General features: G+C 36.6%; 1 protein-coding gene across 3 annotated transcripts in view; it reads left to right on the top strand.

Annotated features, from left to right (window-relative positions):
• The first annotated feature begins 8,287 nt into the window (after window positions 1-8,287).
• The window catches only part of LOC149844825 (membralin-like protein At1g60995), a 71,933-nt gene continuing 63,733 nt past the window's right edge, over window positions 8,288-16,487 (top strand). For 2 of the 3 annotated variants that reach the window (XM_089995304.1, XM_089995301.1), the window contains exons 1-2: window positions 8,288-8,833; window positions 10,121-10,183. In XM_089995304.1, coding sequence (XP_089851430.1) covers window positions 8,669-8,833; window positions 10,121-10,183 — 228 coding nt within the window. In that variant the 5' untranslated portion in view covers window positions 8,288-8,668. The remainder of the gene's footprint in view (window positions 8,834-10,120; window positions 10,184-16,487) is intronic. The other variant, XM_089995303.1, reaches the window with a different exon arrangement.

Here is a 16,487-nt window from a genome sequence, read left to right as displayed (position 1 = left end):
TCTAAAAAGTGACGATGCTTTCTTTCGACAACGTCGTTTTGTTAAGGAGTTCCAACACAAGAATGTTGGTGCAAAATCCCATTTTCATGCAAAAAAATTTTGTATTTCCTGTGAAACAAATTCTGCTCCATTGTCGGATCAAATTAGTTTCACATGTTTGTTGAATTGAACTTTTATCATTTGAATGACATTTCTCAAAATTTCTTGCATTTGAGATTTGTATCTCATTAAATAAACCCACATTGCTTTGCTGAAATCATCAACAATAGTTAAAAAAAATTGTGATCCCATGAAGGATTGCATGTTATAAGCTCCCCAAATATCAAAATGGACAAGTTTGAAAATACCTCGAGAACAACTTTCACTGATTGAAAAAGGAAGTCGTGTGAATTTGGCAAGAGAGCAAATTTTATACATGACTTATTTATTTTGTATCAAATCATAATCTTTAAACAAATATTTTAAACGTAAATCAGAAATATGATCCAAACGCATGTGCCATACATCCATATGATCTTCATTCACTAAAGTGGCAACTACTATACTTCCACCATCATCAATAATATAAAGTCTCAATCATTCTCTACTCGATCCAATCATCTTTTTCATCTCCAGGCCCTATATTTTGCAAGAGAAAGAAAAAAAATAACATTATAAATGTAGGATTAACAAAGTTTAGATGTGGATATGAGATTTATCTTAAAGAAAAGACTATATAAGACATTATGAAGAATAAGCTTTGGAGACAAAATGACTTGGCCAATATGAGACACCGAAGTAGTTGTTCCATTTGGAAGTTTGATCAGCTTAAGACCAATATACCTTTTTACATTAGTCATTAGGGACAAGGTGCAACACATGTGATTGGTGGCTCCAGTATCCAAAATCCAACTAGAAGAATAAAGAGAGAAAAAATAAGAAATGTCATTACATGTCATGTTCACCGTCAGACTATCTTTACCTGCAGCAAGAAGAGATAAAAGTTTGTTATACTGGTCCATGGTCAACTGAGGAGCAACGGGTATGGATTTCTTTGAGACTGAATCAGCAAGAGATGCGTTTACGACAAATTGAGTATTGAGGCGTGGTGAAAACCCATGCAAATTGTAACATTTGTCTTTCATGTGGCATACTTTCTCATGATTATCACATTTAGGCCTTTCTTTTCTTTTGAATCGACACTCATGCTATTATTTTTGAAATCTAATATTTTTTCAGCAATTGCGGCTATATTTCCCTCAATGAGTGAAGGAATACGAACATCCCTCTGACATTCTTCTTGAAAAAAAAGATTATATGCTCTATTAGCAGTCGACAGAGGATCCATAACAAGAATATTGTTTCTAATCTCTGCATATGACTCATTTAACCCCATGAGAAATTGAATTCATTTCTTGTTTTGCCAATAATCGGACAATGCTTTTGTCGCTTCACATGAACAAGTCAGCAAGATGAGTTGAGTACTGAGCTTGTCCCAATATGTTTTCAGCCTTATATAATAGGCAAAAATCGACACATTTTCCTGATGGAAAGTCATAATAGACCTTTGTAATTGAAACATATGAAGTCCATTCACTTAAGCAAAATGCTCATGAAGTTTGCACCACACTTATGTTGCCGTTTTGGCATACAGAACACTTTATGCAACCTCCTTATTGAGAGAGTTGAAAAGCCAAGAGAGAACCATATTATTACATCTAATCTATGCCATAGCATTTGGAGAAGATGGATCTGGTTCGGGGAGGCTACCATGAACAAAAACCATCTGGTTTTGTGTTGTTAAAGAAACAATCATGGCCCGAGTCCAGGATGCATGGTTATCGCCCATGAAAAGATTAGAAACCAATACCTGTTCTGGATTGTCCGAATGATGAAGATAGTAGGGATTGTTTATATTGTCAGCAAACACGACATTACTAGTGATCTGGTTTATTTGAGATGACGACGCTGATCCAGTGCTCATAGTGATAGCAAACAAAAATTAAGTTTGCAAAACAAATTCATCAAACCTAACAATAGGTTGATACAAACGTAAACTCACTGCTGGATCAGACCTACTCAGTTGTTCTACTATTCCAAAACTGTAAAAAAAAAAAACAATTCTGCTGCCAAGCAACTGCTGGTGAGTAGCAGAGAGTGTCGGCAAACAGGACAACAAAAGTCGTGATCTGCGGAACAAATCCCGCAGAAGATGGACCAACCAGACAAGTTTTGAAGAACAGATCCTGTGGAAGATCCACAGAAGATGAACCAACCGAATAAACAAACAGATACAGAAGACCTTGCAGAAAATGAGCTTGTTCTTAATCTGCACAAACATATGCACTAAAAAAAATCCCAGGTTGATTAGAAAATCAACTGCTCTAATACCATGTAAAGTAAAATATGAGAGGAAAAGAATGATCGATCAAATGTATTTACTTGCATTAAGATGTACATGACATATATAGAGGTTGGATGGAATAACAGATTAAGCTAAGATAATGCAACTTCCTAAATATAAGATAATATAACAACTTTCTAAAATCTGCTTGCTATTCAATATCCCTTTAGATTTGCCTTATCCATGGTATAGATCGGTTTACCGTATTTACTTTCTGAGGTAAAACCAATATTACTCTCCATTTACTTTTACAATTACACCACTTTCCATGGGGAACTTTTTTTACATGAAAAGCTCGAGTTAAGTTTGTTTGGAGAGAAATTCATTCAAACCTTGCTGTGTCTTGTTGAGAAACTCGGTTTTGATGTCACATAATATGATACACTGTCTCATTTGATTTTATATGATATGATAATATGTCCTCTTGAAATAATGTTATATTATGACTGAATATGTTTTGCCATAAATCTAACGAGTATTTGATGCAAGGATATCTCACCCAATAAGGATGGAGACTTCCTGTTTAAGTACAACTATGGTGCAATCATACTCCTTGAAGAAAAAGCTTGATGAGCCATGCATTCCTAAAGTTCAAATGAAGAGATCGGCTACCTCAAGATGAAGATTTTTTCTTCTTTAGAGTCATATGTAACAGAACCTTCAGGAACTTGCATATTGCATATTACATACTCATTCATAAACACTATATCATAAAAGTATACGATAGTTTCAAAAAGCTCCTTTTTGAAAACCAATAATTGTACCTTCTTACAACCTTTTATGAAAAAGATATTTTGTCATATAATAATTGTACCTTCTTACAACCTTTTATGAAAAAGACATTTTGTCATGTAATAATTGTACCTTACACTATATACAAGACAACATGAAAAGGAATGTAGGAAAAAGACAAAAACATAAAATCGGCTACATGGAGAAAACAAATATAATATGTTTTTGAAAAGACTCTAAAAATATTTTTAATATAAGAAGAAGACAAAAACATAAAATCGACTACAAAAGAAAAACAAATAAAATATGTTTTTGAAAGGACTCTAGTTACTTTTTTCATAACCATAGAATGTCAACTTACTTGAAGTCATCATTCTCTTTACAAAGCATTAAATGCCTCCTGTAACAAATCCTTGTTAATATCCTTCTCAAAAAATGTCGACCTTCTTTTGGTCCTCCTTCTCTCTGGAGACTTTGAAATACACAACATAAAGAAAACACTTGACATGACTATGTATAAATAAATATCTCAAAGCACTCATTGTACTTACACTCATTTAAAGCAAAGAAGTACTAATGTACCTCAAATCATTAATTAGAATAAAGACAAAACTACAACCCAACGTTCAATGTACTATTATAAGAAATAGACTTTTTACATAAAATATGTATTACCTAAAATATTACAACGACTAGTGTACCCTCTATTCTACTTTTATGGAAAAAGGTATTCTCGAATTTATCTAAAAGATATTTTTTGAAATGACATAACATTTCACATTTCAAAAAGTTACAATTCCAAAAATGTAACGACTACTTTTTAAAAGCTATATAAACACACTCAAATAAACTATTAAAACATGGAATGGAATAGACGTGTGAGCTTACAACGAGAAAAATTTCTATTCGATATTTGAAAAGAGAGCCTTGAAAAAGAAAGAGAAAAAGGAAAGAAAGAAAAGAGAAAAAGTCAAGTCCAGCTCTTTGACAAAAAGTATCCTCTGAGTGACAAACAGAACGTTCTGAGAATCCTTCATTCGTGCATTCATATCATTCTGAAGGTTCTATAGGAAGTATTGTAACTCTGTTATTCACTGTATTTCTTCTTTGTTGAAAGAAGTAGACCTCTGTGAAAGAGGGTGTTGCCCTTCTCTGTTGAGAGAAGAAGACCTCTTGGGAAGATGGTGTGCCCCTTCTCTATTGAGAGAAGAAGACCTCTGGGGAAGAGGGTGTTGTACTATTTATCCGGTGACTCGGATGTTATAGTGAAAAGCTCAAGTGGTTTGCTTGGGGACTGGATGTAGGTCTGGATACTGACCGAACCAGTATAAATTCTGTGTTTTATGTGTTGTGCCTTATTGCTTAATTTTTTATTCTATCGATCATTATCATATTTCACTATTCACCCCCCCTCTAGTGGAATTTCATGTCTAACAAAGACGGCCTCAGGGCACATTTGCAACATCCCGTAGAAATTAGATTTTCTCAAGATCCTGTGAATGCAGTCACCATCATAGCACTTTCAAAAGTTTTTGCACATATGAGAAAGTGCAACTTGTGATTGTGATTCTCACAGTTGGAAGGCCAACATAGGGACACTACAAGAACATCGTGGTTTAGCAACGAACGATATCCATCGTTAATTCGTCGCTAATCCAACGCTAAACTGTTTAGCGACGGATTAGTGATGGATATCGTCAATCGTAAATTTTTGGTCGCTAATTAACGACAAAACTTATCTGTCGTTAATTTGCGACAGAAATGATCCGTCGCTAGTCCATTGCTAAATAAGCACAAATTTGGTTTTGCGACAGACATTATCCGTCGCTAAATTTAAAAAATAAAATAAAAAAAATTGCTCCCTGTCAGGCGGTATTCCGGCATCAATAGGCCAAACTTGTACCGCACCCGACAGGCGTTGCACATGGTCTTAGACTCGAGCGAACCGACGTGCTCTTCGGCGTGCTCTCCGACGTCGCCGTCCTCTGATATCAGCCCTGTCGTCCTCCGTGAAACTTTTGTCCAGTGGTCGCTCTGCCTCATCGTCGTCCTCCAATATCAGCTCTTTCACTTCTGCTTCCCTTTCCCTTGCCACTCCAGGGATGCCTTAATATGCTTCACCGATGACAGTCGAGGAAATGACCACCAAAAGAACCTCTGTAGCGTCAATGACCTTGTCGGCGATGGCGTCAACCCAACCGCAGCGAACTACTTTGCGTCCTCCACGAAGAAGTCGTTCGAACTTCGTTGCCTATTCCACGAAGAAGTCAATTTAAATCGAGCGACGGTGAGGTCGGTTTAAATTTCGAACGGGGAGAGAGGGAAAATTTCATGCTCTAGATGGGTCAGTTTAAATCGAAAATTAACGACGGATTTAGCGAGAGAATTTTTTTCGTCGTGAATTTGTTGTTAATTAGCGACAAAAAAATTTCCTCGCTAAATCCATCGCTAAAATGTTTTTCTTTTATTGAGAATTAGCGACAAAAAACTGTCATTGCTAATCCATCACTAAGTAGAGACGAATTAGCGAGAAAGTTTTTTCATCGTTAATCTGTCGCTAATCCGCGACGGATTCATGACGGAATTTTTTCCATCGCTAATTTCACAAATCATTTGAATGTTAGCGACAGATAGTTTTCTCTAACTAATTTGTCGCAAATTTGTGATGAAAAAAATCCGTCGCAAATTTCCGTCGCTAATTAACATTTTTCTTGTAGTGGGAGAGCAACTTAATAAAACACTCCCACATATTAAAATATTAGAACTATAATCAAGTCTTTAGAATCACATTTCTTCAATTGACCAAGATACCAATGCTATACAGCAAATAGGTAAACAACACTGTAAGGCTAAGCTCCTTAAAGGTTATACACAAATATATCCTAAATTCTATCAACAAACAATTTTCTTAAGCATATAGGAGCATGGTGTTCTTATATAATGTGAGCCTAAACCATCAATCAATAAAAATTACCTTCAAAAGACAGATTACAATCAATGGGGCGCAAAACTGGCTCATGTAAAAGGTTTCCATGTTATTTATGCATAGAATATATATATTTTCTACACATTATACTTAAATTATTTAATTTATATATTAAACAATAATTCATATTTTACACGTATATTTGCCATGGATCCTTCTCTCTGTATATATATTTTGCATCCTTCTCTTTATATATTACACTTAAAATACAAATCACGCATAAAATAAGATATAAGTACTTGTCAAGATCAACTATTAAGGTACAACCTGTTATATGTCTCCCTGATGCTGTTCATCCATGCGATGAACGACATCCAAAATATCATGGTTGAACAATGTTTTCAGCCATTCAAACTCTGTATGCCGAGCATCAACGGTTCTGAAAAAAAAATGAGATGTTGAGTCCAACCATGGTGTTTTGGATTCCGATCATCGCATGGATGAATGGCATAAGAGCAACCTCTGATGGGTGCTCTGACCTGATCGACACTACATAATATGACTTCTTTGTTTTATTTCCATGTGAAGGGAAAGCTTTACATGAGAATGGTCACTGATTTCGAAAAGGTAATTTCATAGTGAAAAATATTGCGAGATTTTATGAAAATCACTCGTGAGAAATTGCCTGAAAGTTTAAAACAGCAATTTCTGGTGAGATTTTCAAAATATTGTGAGATTTATGAAAAAACATAAATACCACGATTTAATTAAACACAATATTTACGTTTTAAACGGTTATTTATCATGAAAAAACCATGTATTTTTATTTTTAAATATGTTTTTATTAATATTTTCTTAAAAAAAATAGCTTTTAGATTTTTTAATTTATTTTTTATTGCCGAGACTTTTGCCGAAAAATGCGAGATTTATGAAGTTTTTTCAAATTCTCCCCCAAGTTTTTGAAAAAGGAGATTTTGCCATTTTTAACGTTTGTCACTATGGGTAATTTCAACCCTTGTGAAAGTTTTTCATGAGAAAACTTTCATAGGGGGGAAGTATGAATGAATTTAAGTATAAAAAGTAATCGTAGGTGGGAAAAATTGGGGTCCAGTTGTGCCAGCATGGCACTTTCCCACCTTGATGTTTTGATGTTTGTTTCATTCATGGTGGTCAGGTTGCCAACTCAGCATTATCCCTTTGAGTTGCATGAAACAAACAAGTCCTTAAAAGTTCAACAGGTTAGAACATGAAATGATCATTGCAAGGCTGTTTTCAAAGTCAAATATGGTTTGATCAATAAATTTAATATCTTATCCAAGCTGTGCACTTCTAAAAAGTGAAAAAGGGAAGAGAAAAGGAATCTTAGGTTTTAATATGGAAATGGAAAATTTAGAAAAAAAAAGACCACTTATTTCAATATAATTTCAATATGGAATTTGAATTTGGTAAAGCAAAAAGAATTCAATTGATAATCGGATTTGGATTTTGTATGCAGATCTTCATCCAAATTTGAGTATGATGGATAATCCAACCTGATTACTTAAGAAATTATATCTGATTAGTTAATTGCAGCTAAGTTCCCCTTCTTCCATCCAACCACGAACCTGAAACTGATTAAATTAGATTCAATTAAGTCAGATTCAGTAACGCCTAGATCCGAATTGAGTCTGACCCGTTTATATCCATAGTCTTAAAAAGGGGTGAACTATAGACAATCCTAACATTCTGCCCTTTAGCCGTTCATGCAGACAGCCCAATCACTGTCACTTCTGTCTTGCAAGAAGTACAAATGGATCAGATTCGATCAAGATCTGAACACACACACACACATATATATCTGACAGAAACTGAATCCAAAAGGTTTCATTGGGTGACCCGAACCTGATCTAATTGCACAAATGAGTAGTGATGTAAACGGGTTGGACTTCAGAGTCGGATGGGATCAAATAAAACTGAATCTGGGTCTGATTAGCTTAAGATCCGACATTTACACACAATCGATTTGGTACTCATATTTGAATGCACAACTCAGTACCGGATCCTGATCATTTTATTAATCAGATCCAAATTTGGATGCTGAATTTATCCGACTAATCAGATTCAGGTCCGATGTCTGATTACATCCGATCACATCCAACCCGTTGACATCATTCATATCCGATAATAAGTTTCAGTTTCGGATCAATGGTACGAACGAATCCGATCCATTTGCACCTGTTCATGTCATGTGTCCCCTTCTTTCTCAATTGTTGAAGGCACCCCCCGGAAGGATGAGATCCTTCCGTACACTATGAAACCCCGGAGAAAGCATTCATTCATGGCATCGTCGACGAACGCCCGCTCGATGTGAAAGCGAGGGAAACCATACAGATAAAAGCGAGAAATTCCCGGAATTCAAAGGCTTCATCCTCCTGATTCAGTGCCCTTATCCTCGAATTCGAAAGATACCGTTTTCCCCAAACCCAACATCCCAAAAAGTCGCGATCTTTCCCCATCTATCGATCCAATTCTTCAGCTTCTTCCCCTTCTTTGTTTCCCTGGTTGGGGTTGGGGTTTTGTTCGTCTGGTTTTGGGGTGGAATAGAGAGCCCTAGGGTCGGTTGGTGAGGACGGCGAAGGGGCCCGGAGATGGATCCCGAGCAGACGTTCCTCCGCGTCCACGCTCGGCTGTCCGGGATGCTGTCCCAGTTGCTCACGCCGCGCATCCGGACTGCGTTGGAGTACGCCTACCTCGTCGTCGCCATCGCCTTGTTCTGCTTGTTGGTGGTCATGCACACCAATTTCGTCGCGCAGGTCGGGGATTCTCCTCTTCTTATTGCCCTCTTCCTTTTCGTTTTTTCAATCGTTGAATGAATTGGTGGAGCTGTGTTGGTTTCTTTTCGTTTCCGAGCCAATTAGGTCGTTCAGTTTCTTTTTTCGCGTTTCGAGTTTTGGGTTTGTAGGGATTTCAGTTCATTATTTAGTTGTGGGCTTAGCGAATTGTTCGAAAATTTCTGTTTTGCTATGTGGGCTGTGGGTTGGTGGTGTTATCAAATGGGAATTTTGATGCATTTGCAGTACGGTTATGTTGCAATTGGAGTTAATGGGTGGCTTAGTAATCTTTGTTTTGATGATTCTTATTGTTGGCTCGCTTCTTGTTATGTGTTGATTAAGCTGTTACTTGGTCCTTTATTATGTAGTTACGATTTTTGAACTCATAGAACCTGTAGTGAATGTGGTTTTGGGGTTCTTGCGTTTCATTTTGTTCTATGTTATGCTGCTATGCATTTGAACATTAATTAACTTGTTGTGGCATGTGATCTTTTTCTTTAATACTTAAACATTATGTCTTTAAGAAAAAATATTTTTGCATAGGCTTGCCTAGTCCATATCTGGGGAACTTAAATGCTTACTTACTGCATCTCACAACTATTTTAGTATGTGAAGTGCACAACCCAACTTTTTCACTTCAAATGGTCTATTGCGCCGGGAGGAGAATTTAGCATGGAACTGATGATAATGTGCTGCTATACAATTTCTAACTATCACCCCTTTCCTGCATAAAGAAGTTGGTCTAACATTTTCATTGTATGCAGATAAGTCAAGAGTGTACTACTGCACAATTTTAATGACGAATAACAATGAAAATTCTGAAATAAAGGAGCTGCTCTCTCTTTCTCTCTACTTTGCATTGATGATATCTCTGTTGTTGCCATTCATAGAAATGGGAGTCTTTTTATTGCTACTAAAATGCATGCAAGGCCACAGAAAACATCCAGCATATCTAATACAGACTGGATATCACATGGTGGTGAAACTTGTATCTTGTTAAATATATTAGGATCTGCCTGATTGAGTTATCTGTGGCTTATCCTCGTATCATCAGTTGCTTGATAATGAGTTACAAGTCATGCGATATGCTAATTACTATGGCTGCATCACTCTTTATCCATAATTTTTTATCAAAATTCTCTCTTCATGGAGGAAATAGGTGGTGCATGCCAAACATTCTGTTTCTGTTCCAATCACATTGTTCATTCTTCTCCTTTACAACTTTTAATTTCCTTTCACAAATTGAACTTTTTTTTCGGTCTTGTGAAGCCGGGATGCTCAAGTGAATTCTCAGGAAGAGATATAACTGAAGCACACCTTGTTCAGATTAAGGTGAGTTAATTGATATCTGGTGTATCATTTCTAAATTTCTATCAATAATGTTGCTTCATGTGCATTTTTAGATGAACTTGATTGCGTTCCACATGACTGGCTTATCACTTGCGTATATCTTTTTCTGACAGACTTGGTTTTGTTACCAACTTTTCATTTAATTATAGAATCTCACCAGGTGGAAATATCCATGGCTTTGTTGTCAATGGTTCCAAATAGTATATCTCATTAATATATTATGAAGAGACAATTCCAAGGAGAAGGATAAGTTTTAGAATGAAACTTGTTTGATCTCATCAACACAAGAAAAATGCGTGGTACATGCCTCTGTTGTCTATAGTGCTAAATATATATATATATATATATATATATATATATATATATATATATATATATTTCCAATATATTGCCCAATAGGGGCATTTTAGTCCTTTTTACATGTATTAATAGTTGTTTATTAGAAACAACTTTTTTTTTCTTATTTTTCCTTTTTTTCCTTTATTTTATTTTTCTTTTCTTTTTGAGCTTTAGGGCCCCAACGGTCATAAATATGACCGTTGGGAGCTCCCCAACGACTCTAAGAGTGGGGAGCTCCCAAGGGTCCCTCACTCTCCCTTTTGTATATAAATAGGGGTGTTCCTCCTTTACTTGTATTCATTCATTTCTCTCACATTTTCAATAATACTTATTTTTGTTAGCCTTTTGGCATTGTCCCTTTGTGGATTTGTGTGTGCACTTGAAGTGCTTGTTTATTCTCTTTGTATTTGTCCATCTAATTACAGATTTCAGCACATGTTCATTAATAGCATTAATGGCATATTGTAATTTACCTTTGTTGTATGATGGGTATTTTCGTACCCTAGTAATTGTAACCGTGTGTATTTAATGGGAAGCCTAATACCACAACCTCTGATTGAGGATTCTGCAGCCCTTACATGTTTTCCCTTCAACCTGTGCTGAGTCTTGTGTATGGCAGGGAGGAATCCATGATTTGTAACATGGTATCAGAGCCTAAGATCCAACCTTAAGGATCGTGATCTTCTTATCAATGGTAATGCTTCCTCATCTCCTAGATCTTCTTCTTTCTTCTACAGATCTCCTTCTTTCTTCTACATTCTCTTTTACTGATTTTCCCTTTACGGTTCCTCCTTCATACCAAGCCCAACATATTTCTCCTATACAAGACCCAGATTCTCTGTTTGCTGTTTTGCTGATTTCCTGCTCACGTCCCCATACTCTCTCACTACTGCACATGTTCTTATATATCAGCAGTTTCAGAAAATCACACAAGATCAGATTTGAATCATTTGGTCTTTGCGTGATTTCAAAGCTTCAATTAAATCACGTCATATTCTTTTGCACCTTGAGGGCACATCCGATTCAGATATGGAAGTGATCCCATATCTGACTTGTTTTCTATTTGTGCAATCTGTTGTTGCACTAGACCTGTCTCCTTTTCTTCATGTGCAATCTGTTTTTGCACTGTCTATCTATATTTTCTCATTTTCTCAAAGAAAATACGTTATTTTCAAGGTAACGTGCCCCTCTGATTGAGTTTTAATTCAGAACAGATTCTCACTGCATAGTTCTGGCTTCCTGTCTCGGGTAAAAAAAAAAAGACGGTGAGAGCAAAATTTTTTGATATCAAGTTTCTGTTCTAAATTTTATTACAATTCAATATAAAGCCATCTTCTTATTCCCTATTCTTTCTTATTTATTTTGGTTTTGATAGAATATGAATTCCTTTTCTCACTCTCAGCCTGGTCTTTCCTCAAACTTTCTTAGTCAACTTGTGTCTGAGAAACTGACCAATTCCAATTTCCTAACCTAGAAGCGACAAATCATACCATTTATAAGAAGTCAGGATCTTTCTGGACATTTGGATGGTTCTATTCCTGTTCCTCCAGAGTTCATATTGTAAGAAAAGAATGGTGAGGGAGACCTTTCTATTACTTATGTTAGAAATCCAGAGTATATGTCCTGGATGAAGCGAGATCAGGCGTTGGTCACCTATATTACTTCTACATTGTCACAGGAAGTGCTTGTGGCAATTCCAGATGATTGCTCCACTGTGCAATTATGACACCGATTGGTTCGGACATATTCTCAAGTTTCTCAGGCCAGAGTTTTATTTTTAAAGAAAGAGTTTCAAATGTTGAGGAAGGACTCCATAACTATCATGAAGTACTTCAACAACAAAATGAGGTCTCATTACAGATCAGTTGGCCATCGTGGGATGCGCAGTTAGCGACAAAGATATGGTTCAACAAACTTTGAGTGGACTGGGATCAGATTATCATATGATGGTTACTTCTTTATCGTGTCTGTTAGATTTACCTACATTTGAAGATCTGCGTGCCAAGCTTTTACAGTATGAGATGACCTTGAAGGGATTTTCTGAAGATACTCATGCCCAAGTTGGAGCACACGATGTCCTTGCCACAGGAGTTGTCTATGGACGAGGACGTGGTAGGTTTGATTTTCGAAAAAGAAGGGGTCAAGAAAGAAATGGACAAGGAAGTCGTGGCATCCTACCTACACCCAATATTCCACCCAATGGACAGAGGCAAAGATTAATACCAACATGCTTTCTATACAATAAAAAGGGGCATATCAAAGCTAATTGCTGATTTAACCCTCAAAATAAAGGCAAACAACCAGGAACCAACAAAGTGCCAGACAAATTGAAAAATAGTGGCGAAGTCAAGGAGTTATTACTATCTGCTCTAGTTGAATTGAATTTGAAAAAAAATGATCAGGGCACTTGGTATATTGATACTGGTGCAACCACTCATGTCACTGGTGATGCTGGTAAGCTCCTAACTCTTATTCCTTATGCGGGTAGAAATAGTATAGTCACTGAAGATGGGTCTCACCATCGTATTTCTCATATTGGAAACTCTGTCATTCCTATGTCTACCTCTTCTCTTGCTCTTTCAAATGTCATTTATGCTCCAAATATCAAGAAAAATATTGTTTCTGTCCCTAAGCTTGTAGATGACATCAATGCTTCAGTTGAGTTTACTCTTTTTTCTGTTCGTGTTAAGGACCTTCATACGAGGGAAACGTTCGCTGAAGGAAAACGACAAGGAAATATATACGTGTTCCAAGAGAATCCTTCCACCTTGAAGCTCACATCATCTTCTTCTTCAGTTCCTCCTAAGAATGTTTTTAGTCTTTCTGAGTGTAATAAGCCGAATCTTTGGCATGGTTGTCTAGGTCATTGTAGTAGTGGTTTCATTGAAAAGCTTGCTTCAAGCAGCCTTATTCTCAAGTCAAGTTTAAGTTTCAATGTCAATGATAAAAAGTGTTCTAGTTGTCTTCAATGTAAGAGTCATGTTCTTCCATTTCATTCTATTAATAAAAGAACTTCAAGACCATTTGAAATTATTTGTTCTGATGTTTGGGGTCCAGCCCCAGTTTCTTCCATGTCTGGCATTAAATATTATCTCATTTTTGTTGATAGTTATTCTCGGTATACATGGATTTTCTTTATGAAATACAAATCTGAAACATTCAAGCTATTCCAAAAATTTCATTCTTTTGTTCAAAATCAATTCTCTGATAATATCCTTTGTTTCCAATGTGATGGAGGGGGTGAATTCTCTTCAAATGACTTTATTAATTTTCTCCAGACAAATGGAATACGTAGACAAGTGTCTTGCCCTCATACACCTCAACAAAATGAGATTACTGAACGAAAGCATCGCCATATTGTCGAGAGTGCAATGAGTATGATGCATGACAGTAACCTTCCAGTTACCTTTTGGGCAGAGACTTTTCATTCAGCTGTTTATATCATCAATCGGTTGCCCATGAATATTCTGGAAAACAATTCACCCTACTTTTCTTTACATGGTGTTCATCCAAATTATCATGATTTACGAGTATTCGGGTGTGTATATTATGTTCATGTTGACAGTTCAATGCGACACAAGTTTCAGGATAAGGCCTTGAAGTGCAGATTTGTTGGGTATGCTGATGATCATAAAGGGTACAAACGCTATGATCCCGTGAGCAAGCGTATCAAAATATCCATGAATGTTGTATTTGATGAATTGAATTTTGACCACAATGTTAACACTCTCCCTGAAATTGAAGTTTATCACCCCTGGTTGAACTCTGATCTCTTTTCTAGTGTTGGTGATGTTTGCCCTTCAGAATGTAATTAAGGAGTTGAGGGTCACATGTCCGATGTGGTACAAAGGACTCAGGAAAGTGTCATTTCGGATCCACTCTTGCCTCTCGAAAGGTATAAAGACATTGTTTACTCTCGACGTGAGAAGGGAACTCTCCCCAATTCTGATCAGGAGATGCATTCTTCTTCTGATTTTACTCTATCATCTGTCCTCAGAAGATCCACTCGACCCCGACATCCTATTGATCGATGGGTAAGTTATGAGAATTTCACTATGGATTTCGAACTCTTCTTAACTTATTTAGGTAAGGAAGATCAACCCACTACATTTTATCAAGCAACAAATTCTAAGCGATGGATTGAAGCTATAAATGAAGAAATGGAGGCTCTTCATAAATGTAGCACTTGGGAGATTGTTTCCAGACCACATGATCGAAATGTGGTTGGGTCCAAATGGGTGTATAAAGTAAAGTATAAGCCGGACAGTACTATTGAGCGCTATAAGGCTAGACTAGTCGCCAAGGGATTCACTCAGGAGCAAGGACAAGATTATGATGAAACCTTCAGTTCGGTTGTGAAAATGGGCACTATTCGAATCATACTATCATTGGCTATTGAGCATCAGTGGATTATCACTCAACTGGATGTAAAAAATGCATTCCTACGTAGAACTCTAAAGGAGGAAGTGTACATGGAGCAACCCACTGGGTATGCAGAAGGAAACTCCAAAGAATATGTGTAGATTAAAGAGAGCTATATATGGTCTGAAGCAAGCCTCTTGATCTTGGTTTGACATTTTTTCTCTTGAAATAGAGAAATATGGTTTTAGTCGATCTCTTCTTGATCATTCTCTTTTCATATTCAAATGTAAAGACACAATTACCTTGTTACTGATATATGTAGACGACATTATCATTACAGGTAACTCTAATGAACATATTAAACAGGTCAAAGAACTCCTGAATCATAGGTTCAAGATGAAGGACCTTGGTAAGCTGCGATATTTTCTTGGAGTAGAAGTTGACAGAACTATTGAAGGCATGACACTTACCCAACATAAATATACTATTGATGTTCTAAGAAAGGCAGGTATGAAAGATTGTAAGCCTCTAAGCACGTCCAATGTACTTCATCAGAAACTCAGTTCCCAAGATGGAGATTTGTATGAGGATCCTACATGATATCGCAGGATAGTAGGGATGCTTCAATATCTCACCTTTACTCGTCCTGATATTGTCTATTCAGTCAATCAGGTATCACAGTTCATGCATGAACCACATATTGGACATATGAAAGCTGTTAAACGTATTCTCCGATATTTGAATGAAACTATTGGGGATGGTCTTTTATACAGAAAGAGTATGAATGAACGTCACAAGCATGAACTTCTTGTTTACACAGATGCAGACTGGGCAGGAGATCCAGATGAGCGTAGGTCAGTCTCAGGATATTGTGTTTTCGTTGGCCTAAATCTTGTCTCGTGGAGCAGTAGGAAACAAAGGGCTATTGCTAGGTCAAGCACAGAAGCTGAATATAGATCAATGGCAGCTGCTACAACTAAAGTAACATGGATCAAACATCTATTGACACAAGTAGGAGAATCAATATCTAAATGTATTCTCTTATGTGACAATCAAAGTGCCATCAACATGTCATTCAATCCTATCTACCACAGTTGTGCCAAGCATATTGAAATTGATCAACATTTTGTAAGACAGAAAGTCGAAGAGAAGAAAATTGAACCAGAATTTGTTCTAACTACTGATCAAGTTGCTTACTTGTTTACCAAAGGGCTTATCAAAGACAAATTCTGGATGTTGAAAGGCAAGTTGTTTATGGTTCAAAACCATGTACAACTTGAGGGAGGATGAAAAGAAGTCATCATTCACGAACTGCTTATCCAAACCCAATTCGTGTTTATCTAATTACAGATTTTAGCACATGTTCATTAATAGCATTAATGGTATATTGTAATTTACCTTTGTTGTATGATGGGTATTTTCGTACCCTAGTAATTGTAACAGTGTGTATTTAATGGGAAGCCTAATACAACAACCTCTGATTGAGGATTCTGCAGCCCTTACGTGTTTTCCCTTCAACCTGTGCTGAGTCTTGTGTATGGCAGGGAGGAATCCATGATTTCTAACAGGGTTCTCTTGATCTTGG

Source organism: Nuphar pumila, chromosome 2, assembly GCF_984573655.1.
Source record: "Nuphar pumila chromosome 2, dmNupPumi1.hap1.1, whole genome shotgun sequence".
In the NCBI taxonomy this organism is placed as follows: domain Eukaryota; kingdom Viridiplantae; phylum Streptophyta; class Magnoliopsida; order Nymphaeales; family Nymphaeaceae; genus Nuphar; species Nuphar pumila.
This window is presented reverse-complemented; position numbering and strand designations above follow the sequence as displayed.